Here is a 10,554-nt window from a genome sequence, read left to right as displayed (position 1 = left end):
TATATATATATATCAAACACGATTTTCACTTCTTAATGAATACCAATTTTACATAGTGCTTTAATCGTCGACATCTGTTAACTGGCATTAAAATAAAATCGCATTTATTGTATCGTAAAGTGCGTTAACGTTGGATTAGTTTAAAATCGAAAGTAAGCAGAAAGTGAAAGAACCAATCATATAATAAATGAAGTACGATTTCACTTGTATGTATGTAAAATATAACTTTACACGTGTCATGAAACACTAAAACGAGTATAATAACCTGTATTCTCATTAATCCACAAAGAATATCACAAAGATTACACACTGAAATTCTCTTTATTACACACACACACACACACACGCGCGCGCGTATGTATGTATATATATATTCCATAATAAAGAGAATTTTTCAATTTGTGATCATTTTATTATAGTACATATATATATATATATATAGAGTGTATGTGTGTGTGTGTGTGTGTGTGTGTATATAATATGTAAAAAGATTATAAAATAAAACGAGGAAAAACTCATAAAGAGAAAATGATATAAAATTTGTTACATTCGTTATATTTTTAAATTATTGAAAGTAAAAAGAAACAACATTCTCGGATTTCCTTATACATAAGTAATATTTAAAAATAAAATTTAAATAAAGAAGAAAATTGTCTTTTAAGAAGTTATGTACTTAGAAATATTACAGAAATAATACATGTTTAATTGTAAAAGTCAAGAGTATAAAATCGTAATGGATTACGTAAATTGCATAAAAGTTCATAATGTAATATCTTTAATTGATTGTATATACATAATATGTAAGTGTACTAGAGATTATTATTCAACCGTTCGTGATGACCGTTCTTACGTAATAAATATAATAAGCGATATAATTTCGAATAAGAATAAGAAATCGAATAAGAAATAAAGTGGGTGTGAAGAAAATCAGAATTCTTTGCAGTTGCTTTTTCGAGGAGTCATGCAATTTGTGCAACTTGAATTGCGGTAAATCGATTTCACTTGAAGGTAAAGAAAGGAAGTTATTTCATCAGAACAATTTTCTCTTTATGAGTATGTAATTCTTTTCATCTTTACTTTAATTTTATCTACTTCCTGATAATATTGCTATGATATTCGATGAAGAAGCAACTCATTTACTTTCATTATATTTGAAGAATAATGCGTCGATTTTCTTTCGAAGGAGAAATCATACCGACGAGTTTCCGGTGTGTTTCTTTTTTAAGTGCATTTTGATACTATCAAATTAGATAACTCGCAAAGGTGACCACACTGTACTGAAAGGTATGTACGTTTATTCACAAATCAAAGCGTGAAATTTGCAACAGAGAACTTGCGAAAATCATGTTTACGACATTGTGCACGCGAAACTACACGTGAAAATTTGCGTAAACCACTTAGGTGAGAGTGATTCAAGTGAAATAAAGTGATTCATACAGGAACTGTTTTCAAGAAAACAACTAATACCGTTGTTATTTAGTTTTCATACACGGTTCACTGAATATGTTCTGTTTATAAGGCGGGCTGCGAAAGAGACTTTTAGTCACTACTAAACTCCGCTCTCAGAAGAGTTAAGCGCACATTTAGCGCATATATAGAGTGGAAATGTTCAAATTCGAAATACATGTGGGTGTCGGATTTGAGTGTGAATTCGTTATGTGTGATGTCGGTTCACTTAATTGAGCGAGACGAGATAACTTACAGATAAATGCGCTCGTATGAATGCTAATAAAGTGACGATTTTATTTTTAGTTCTCCTTTCAATAATATTCAATAATAATGCTAATCGATAATAGTTACTTGTTGAAAAAAAAAAAAAAGATCAAATCCATTTTAGACGATCTATAACTTGTAGCTTGTTTTATATGTATAATACGAAAATATTTTATTAGTTTTACAAAATATTACAAATTGAGAATTTTGTTGTATGCATATTCATTTCATTTGAAATTTATTTTATTTTAGTATAATATGAATGACAAAATAGGAAATACATTTTCTCTAAGAGATTTTTCTAATAAAAATTGTGTTGAATAAGAATAATATGTGTACTTTTTTATGATTAATAATCTTATACGCAAAACACACAATAGGTTTTATTTTTAATTTATTTATTTACTTTATTTACTTATTTTTATTTTATGCTAAAATATTATTTTATAATAAATTAATAAATTATGAGTAATAAATTGATCACTGCATTGGTTTTCAATAATAAGCTTATTAATTACTTTAAAGCTAATTTTTTTTTAATAATATTTATTTTAAATTAATTAAGATAGAAAGGAAAGGAAGAAAAAACTGACAATTAAAAAAATATAAAAAAAATAAAAAAAAAAATTATAAATAAACTAATTATTTCCTAATTAATATTAAATAGCTTAATATTAAATATTTGTAAAAGAGACATATGGTAATGTGACAAAAAAACGAAAAAAAATTGATGTAATACATAAATTTACATTTATGTGCGTCTGTATAAAAATTATCTCAATTCTCGATGATATCTCTTATCAGACTAATTTTATCTAATTTTACGACAAATCCCTTTGACTATTATTACTTCCATTTTATTCTTCGATTTTCTGATAAAACCACAATGTATATGATTAACTTTTTCCAATAAAAGATAAGATCTATGATCTATCTCTAATTCGATTATGGATTAAATCATAGGTGTATGCATGTTGACGTGTAAAAAACAAACAATGTTTTTAAATATTTCAAAATAAAATTTTTATTGTATTTCTTATGTAACATCTTTCTGCTTTAGGCTCTACTTTTGCTGGTTGTCACAATGGCTTTAGTATTGGCGATGCCATATCCTGGCGGTCATCACGAACAGTAATTTTTTAGTTTTTGCATTATTGCTCCATTCTTTTTAAATGATATACAGTTTTATATGACACAAAATTATTCAGAGACACTTGAAATTGCTTTTAGCACGCACTTCAAAATCCACGTGCCATATCATATTCATGAACATCATCATACACACGTGAAGAAAATTTATATACCGGTTCACGTCAAATCACATGACGACCATAAACACGAAGAAGTTGACTGGTAAATTATCTTCGCGACGTTCTTATGATTAAGGAACTTTGTTATGACAGAGATTATTTAATCATAATCGTCTGAACGACTTGTTTGTTATCGTTCTACACTGTTAATTGTGTAAAATAAACTATATTTATAAACTAATGACTTAATTAATTGCTTCTTTATTCTATCGATTTTATTCCTTATCTGCCATCAATTTACTGACAGTTTTGAATATAACAAAATTTGTATCAAATTTGGCTTTTTGTTATCAAAATTTGTAGCAAATAGTATTTAAAATATTTCAATAGACTTGACTAGATAGCCAAATAGATAATTTCTCTCCTTGTGATTTTTACGAATTATTAGTTTTTAGAATTGTAATTATTTAATAGAAACAAAGGAAATGAATAAATGTACCTTCTAAATATTTTTTTTTATATCAAAAGTTTATTATATAAAAATAATAAAAAAGTATAACGTGAAGTAAAATATATACAAGCATTTCGCTTCTGAATACACACGCGTGCACACAGAATATTTGGTTCTTATGCTAAATTCTTAATGCTGTACTGGTGGCGCGAGTAATTTTGTTGATCAGTTCTCTTTGTATTTTACGAGAAAACTTCTTATCAATAGATCCGCAATGAGGATTGAATTTTATTAATTTTTACTTACTCGGATTCCATCTTGTACGGTAATCTGAAAATCCAGTTTACAAATCGTTAAGTATACGTATAAATTAACAAATTAGAGTAATTATACTTTTTACAATAAAAATAAAATATCAAATAATATTGATAACTTATAGATATATACATTTTCATAATATGTAGATTGTCCCAGACTTCATCTTGTACATTACTATTTTTTATACGTGTGTGTGTGTGTGTGTGTGTGTGTGTGTGTGTGTGTGTGTGTACACATATATATATAGTTAATGAGAAAAGAGTGTATTCTATTGTACATGAAGTATACTTATATAAAATTCTTTCCTTCTTTTTTGAAAATTATTGATGTGTTTTTTAATTTGATATAATTTTAGTATTAATCAGACTTTTGTTCAAATTACCAGTAGACAATACAAACCTATAACATAATTAGAATCGAAGATAAAGCCGTCTGTTTAAAACCAACCATGTTTCTCCTCATGTATTGGTACAGGGACGGGAACCTTATGTATAACTGGAACAGGCACGGCTACTTTTTCGACATGGTGAACAGGTACTGGGACTGGTACTTTTTCGACGTGATGCACTGGAACTGGAATGTGAATGGGGACTTTCTCGATATGATGTACGGGCACGTGGATCTTTTTCGTGTGATGATGATGGATCGTATGTACTTTGTAAGGCACGTGGATTATATGATGTTCACTGAAATCATCCAATCGTTTTTCATGTGATGCCATATTTACAAGTAAATGTAATATTTATAAGTAAAATTTTGATCGATAAGAATAGATCAAATAAGAAAAAGAATATCATATTTAATTATTCTTTTTATTTATTTATTTGTTTATTATTATGCAATGAGTAATCAAAATTATTAATAATTATACTATATAACTATCTATATTATATTATAAATAATTAAAATTATAAGTAATTTTAAGAGAGATGTGATGTTCTATAGGATGAAACTTCTAGATTAAAATATAAATAAAAAAAATTGTCGAAACGTTACTTACTGATGATGATGACCTCCTGGCACCGGCGATGCCAAAGCCACAGCCATTATTCCGAACACGAGCAACTGTAACAAGAGAGGTGGTCGCGGTTTGTTTATAATATCGAAAGTGCATCGCGTACAGAAGTCATTTAAATGCACGGCTTTTTTTAAATTCGCGTTTCACCACTCTTAAAATCCGTTTTTTTTTCCTGCGTAACGACGATGTAAAAGTACCGAGCTTCTATAAATTCAAGCAGCAATGATTACACAGGCACAGAACATTTTTTTTATTTAAAGAGTAAATATCGATATTTTTATGTATTTTTGACGCTCTAAAATCGAATTCAATGTTCAAATTACTCCATCGCATCATAATTTCTTTTATCGATGGAAAACAGCTCGATTTTCCAGTATTATTATTGTAACGTGATGTAACAAATTGAACATCAGATTCGGTTTTATAGCGTTAAAATACATAAAAATCTGATCTCTAGTTCAAACATTAAATTTTTGTTTTATATGCCTGTGTTATCATTTAATCAAGATCTCTTCAGTCAATGAAAAAACTAATTCTTTTTTCTTTTTTTTCTAATGGAAGAATTTTAATGTTATAACAAAAATTCGCAATTTTAGTCTTGAACATGATCCTTGATATACTACTAGTTACAATGTATTACCCTCAAAAAATGTATTTAATGATTATTTTATTGAATATTTATTTAGTCTAATTAAATACTGGAAAAAAAAACAATTACAGCTCTACAAACAGTCAATGGATCTTGTCGCCGTTATTTCTGTACAGTAAGATAAAAGCTATACATAAAAAAATTTTGCTTAGCTGTCATATATCCTGCGTTCGCTTTGGGCACACGCGTTGAAGCTTCATTCTATCTTATTATTCATTATATTTCGGAAGAAAGATAGAATGAAGCACAGAGTTAATTAAAATTTCGCCTGAATAGGAAGAGTACAAAATTAATTATGCAAAATTACGATTTGAATATCAAGAAATTTCAAATATCTTTCGGCGATTCTCATCTTCGAGAGAAATTTTGCAATCACAAAACACATTTTGCAAAATTGACGCGGTATATATACACTTACTTAGTTGTACTGTTAAAATCACTGACGACCACAAAACTAAACGACGAACATCGGAAGTACCAAAAGGAGTGCGATGAAAATAATATGTAGGTATATAATAGTAAATCACTCACAGCGATAGTATGGGAGCGCATCTTCAACTCTGTTTGTTTTAATCGATCTATCGTTATTTTTTGAAAATTCGCGGCGATGGCGGCTGTGCGTGCTGCACTGTTTGCAAACTGTGTCGATACGATTCTGTGTTTTGATCGTCGGGGATGTCCGCTTATAAAGAACGGACACGGCGATGATCAAAACTACCCGGTGAAATTGTATAGGGTGGGAGAGCAAAGTAGCTCGGGATCCAGGGGGTTACGTAAAAGCAAGGAAACGTATGGCCTGTGTTACGTTCGTTTCGGAGCTACGTAACTTTCCGTTGTGCGTACGATATGTGTAAGTTGCGTCTCGAAGGTGGTGCGGGAAATGCGGCAATACGATCGAGTGTGCATGCATGTGCCTTAGCGCACTATAAGATCGGATTTTGCACGATAACGTGTATAATCGTACGTAACTCCTTCAATTTCCTTTTTCTCGTTTGCGGGTCGTTCAGACTTGTTGGCATTTGGCAAAATAATTTTTAAAAAAGTGTGAATCCGCGATGGTTGTGATTTCCCTGATGAAAATAAAAATCGGAACGTAAATTAGATGTCATGGGAGAGTAACAGAAAGGTAAACGAAAGTTTGAGGAGGCGAAATGAAATGTAAAAGAAGCATTTACACTTCCTTTACATTTTGATTCATTTGTACATATATGTATTAATTATTGAAATTACTTACCGGATTATTTTGATAAATGTATTGCTAAATGACATCCGTGTGAAAACTTCATTTTTGATTGTACAATAATGATTGTAACAATAATGAACTGACTTATCAAGTGAAAGTATTACTTTGTTTATCTCAATAACATGCATTGTAATTAATATTTTATAGAATATTATATTATATACTATTATTATTGTTCTGTTATTTAATTCTTATCGTTTTTTATCATTATAGTTTAGTATTTAAATTATTTTATAATATAATAATAAATTAATATAATATAATAAAGATGATATACGTAATGTATGTACATGAAAGAACTGCTTCTGTGAGAGTGAATAAAAAAGTGAGAGTGCGCACAAAAATCTGAAAACATAAATTTCTCATTAGTTGATAAATTAATTTATATATTCTGTTATGTTACAAAAATCAGGAAATAGGCATTACATCACGAAGCGAAACACTGTTCTCCTCTCTTGATCTGAAGAATATTTCCATTGGATGCGTTTATTCTTTTCCTTTTTCTTTGACCAACGCATAATAGATAGAGATGGATTCATTGTAACAATACTTTTATTCTTGATTACAAAAAGATTACATATTCGCCATGTATATGCACGAACGCAGGAAGTCACTCACTTCTCCATTAATAAATTGTACTGATTTCACTCGTAGCATTGCGTCGCTGAAACAGCTTCTGGTTTTGGAGAGAAACTTAAGTCTGATTAATCCCGTAAAAGGTCAAAGTTCTATGAAATGTAAATTCATTATTTAAGTGTGACACGATATTGCATATATATAATCCTAGTCACGTCCTAGTCACGAATGATATAATGAACGATTTCCTAAATATTGCGTGTGGAATTTGGGGGAAGATAGTTTGCATCATAATTGATTATGATTGTCTAATCATAAATACAATATTAGCGAAAGTTGGACACGAACACGTGCGAACATGATAATAAATATATATCATTATTGATGTAACGCGTATACATGAATGATACCTTGTACACATAATTGTATATACTGTACCGGCTTTCCCCCAACAATAATTTCCTTCCGTAATATTTATATAGAGCAAAAATTGTTGGTTGCAATTACTATAATTTAACTACAATATAACATAGATTATCCAGCAATATTGCTGCAAATTTCTGTAAACATATATGATTTAAAATAATTTTTGGTACCAATATGTATATTTTTTAGTAAAATTATAAATATAATATAAATATAATAAAAATATTAATATAATTATTATTACATTATAGCAGTAATAATTGTAGAAGCTTCTAATATATAATTATTATTATTTTACCTTACAATTATATATGTATAATTATACATACAAAATGTACATATACAGTTTTTCGTAAAATTTTTCGTTGTGTTTATTGAATTCTTATAATTTACTTTAATAAATGCATTAATCTACAGCACTTTGAGTGTATAACACTTTAATACATTAATTTTTAATATGTGTTAATTAACATTTATTAAAGTAAATTCTAAGGCTTATGCAGTGAAAGAAATATTGATTTTAATTGCAATTAAATAAAAGATACAATTCGAGATTATAAATTATAATATCTCGAAGTAAACGTGTCTTACTTTATTAACTTAAATTTTTTGAGACGCATGTATTTTATCGGTATCATACATCAGCTGCATAAGAATGCTAGTATTCTTGTCAATTCTCCTGCATTCAGATCGATTACGAAGCTTTCCAAACAAACCATTCAGTGTTAAGACCAAGGTAACGATCGAGACCGTGTTGTACATATTACACGCTCCGTTGCAATTATGCTCTTTTCTTTTTTTTCGATAGCATATCGGTAGACCCAATCGGTGTAACAGGAAGTGGTGCAAGCTGCATACTTAAAATATTCATCATACAAGGAGAAAGCGTTTCGTAACCTCTTACACACTCGCCTTTGGGTATTTCAATACGGAGCAGGTAGTCGCGCGGTTCGAATAAGAAAAAAAAATAAATAAATATAAAAATATGATTGAGCGACTATTTGTTCCGATGAATTCATCAATATGTAGGATATCCCAGACCTACCGCATCAAAATTAATAAGCATTTCAAGTTAGCGAATTATGTCACTTCTCATACAGCACAGAAAGATTGCAGAAAGATTGCAGAATGATTTCACTGAAACATTGCAATATTGCATGGTAGTTGCGAATTGCTGAATTATTGTTGCGAAATTCCAACAATGTTAAGATGTTCGCTTTTTGTTATTGTATATTGCAAAAAAAGGTTCCAGCAATGTATTTGGATAATTTTTACGAAGACTCTAAAATAATTTTTACGAAGGATTTTTACGAAGATTCTAACATGAAAGCTATTTCTATATCTCTATACATATATCTCACTAACATTAATTTTTCTACAAATCGCATTTCTAGTGCGTGTGATATGTGTTTTCCAAAAGAAATTTTTTAAAATCAAAAAATATTCCAATAAATATAGTATTAATTTTGAAGGATAAATTTATTCGTAAGGATAAAGCATGTATGTGTGTCCCCGAACAAACTATTCGTACAAATATTATTCACATTAATATAATAATACAGTCGCTTGGTAAGTTAATCATGGATTAAGTTAAGCGCAGTGATTCTTTTTAATTCGAAACCGAGTCTATTGAAATCCATTAAAAAATGACGGTATCAAATTTATCAATAAAATTCGGGCGCTAGTTTATTCTTGTGTTCATATCAGGTAAATCTAAATACATCATCGATCACATAATTAATATTTCGATAAATTGTTTTCAGCAGTTTAATTGCTTATCATCTTATCCGATAATAATGCATTGATTGTATTTAAATTCGATATTTATAATAGATCAATAAATTTTTTATTTAAATATAAAATGAATTATATTAATTATTACATCATAAAAATGACTGTTAAATTAAAAGACTGTACTACATAAATATTGTAAAAACTTATATTTTTATATTATTATTATTGTAACAATTAATGAAAGAAGAACTCATACAGCACAGAAGATTGAAGCAATATTGCTGCAATGTTGCAATATTACAGTTTTGCAATGTTTGTGGAATATTACAAGCATATTATTGACATTTTGCAGACATATTGTTAATTTACATTTTTGTAATACTTCTGCAATGTTACATTGCAATATCTGTAATATTTCAACATTGCAGCAATATTGCTTCAATCTTTTGTGCTGTAGATTGTGTGGGTTAAGTTCTTCATTTAGTTGTGATTTGTGATTGACATTTTGTCACGAAATACTAATCACATCTAAACACATTAACTTTAAGCGATATCATTCGCTAATTCTAAATGCTTATAATTCAAAAATTATTATAATCCCGACATTTTGTGATATTAGAATTTTTGTCTCGAAATGATTTTAGAAATTTGCTATTAATAGTGCGATAGATTTGGTATATCTTCCAATTGTGTAAGAAATAACGCATTCATATCGAACGATTTTTACCTCGCTATATGCACGCGTTAATGAGAGTTCTTTTTGCTTCTTGATCGACTCTTCAAACAACACGACACAATACATAATCTAATAGGGACTTTTTATGATATAATACCTGAAAATGAATAATACTATTACGATGCAAAATAATTAATTAGTTCATTAAATTTTTATTTTAAAAGATTATTTTTTCAAAAGATTCTAATAAATTAATATTTATATTTTCATAAGAAAGAGAATATCCTATTGTATAATTATTAATAATGTATGTTTTAATAATGTATGTATTTTTGGAATCAAAAATTTTAATAATAACGTGACAAAAATAACATGATTACAATAGTAAAAGATAGTTCTTGAATAAGCAAATCAATATTAATTAACATTGCAGTAAACAATTGGCCTCTGTGATTAGTATATTTATTATTAAATTTAAAATAATTTACTGTTGTGTAGAC

At 28.5% G+C, this 10,554-nt stretch overlaps 2 protein-coding genes across 2 annotated transcripts; one reads left to right on the top strand and one right to left on the bottom strand.

Annotated features, from left to right (window-relative positions):
* Positions 1-1,551: 1,551 nt before the first annotated feature.
* On the top strand, positions 1,552-3,076 carry LOC108690148 (histidine-rich metal-binding polypeptide-like). The gene is made up of 3 exons (XM_018197292.1): positions 1,552-1,626; positions 2,774-2,844; positions 2,944-3,076. The coding sequence occupies exons 1-3, from the start codon at positions 1,606-1,608 to the stop codon at positions 3,068-3,070; spliced, it is 219 nt and encodes a 72-aa protein (XP_018052781.1). The 5' UTR covers positions 1,552-1,605; the 3' UTR covers positions 3,071-3,076.
* A 452-nt stretch (positions 3,077-3,528) lies between these two features.
* On the bottom strand, positions 3,529-6,044 carry LOC108690143 (uncharacterized histidine-rich protein DDB_G0274557-like). The gene is made up of 4 exons (XM_018197286.1): positions 5,931-6,044; positions 4,733-4,797; positions 4,132-4,418; positions 3,529-3,744 (listed from the first exon to the last, which is right to left on the bottom strand). The coding sequence occupies exons 1-3, from the start codon at positions 5,949-5,951 to the stop codon at positions 4,169-4,171; spliced, it is 336 nt and encodes a 111-aa protein (XP_018052775.1). The 5' UTR covers positions 5,952-6,044; the 3' UTR covers positions 3,529-3,744; positions 4,132-4,168.
* Between the last annotated feature and the right edge of the window lie 4,510 nt (positions 6,045-10,554).

Source organism: Atta colombica, unplaced genomic scaffold, assembly GCF_001594045.1.
Source record: "Atta colombica isolate Treedump-2 unplaced genomic scaffold, Acol1.0 scaffold295, whole genome shotgun sequence".
In the NCBI taxonomy this organism is placed as follows: Eukaryota; Metazoa; Arthropoda; class Insecta; order Hymenoptera; family Formicidae; genus Atta; species Atta colombica.
This window is presented reverse-complemented; position numbering and strand designations above follow the sequence as displayed.

Excerpts from the sequence above, each read along its gene's own strand:
- LOC108690148 (XM_018197292.1), top strand. The coding sequence starts at position 1,606 with ATGTTCAAATTCGAAATACAT. Across the intron at positions 1,627-2,773 it reads TGTTCAAATTCGAAATACAT|GCTCTACTTTTGCTGGTTGT; the intron begins GTGGGTGTCGGA and ends TTTCTGCTTTAG. Across the intron at positions 2,845-2,943 it reads CCTGGCGGTCATCACGAACA|CACGCACTTCAAAATCCACG; the intron begins GTAATTTTTTAG and ends AATTGCTTTTAG.
- LOC108690143 (XM_018197286.1), bottom strand. The coding sequence starts at position 5,951 with ATGCGCTCCCATACTATCGCT. Across the intron at positions 4,798-5,930 it reads TGCGCTCCCATACTATCGCT|TTGCTCGTGTTCGGAATAAT; the intron begins GTGAGTGATTTA and ends CTCTTGTTACAG. Across the intron at positions 4,419-4,732 it reads CCAGGAGGTCATCATCATCA|TGAACATCATATAATCCACG; the intron begins GTAAGTAACGTT and ends GGATGATTTCAG.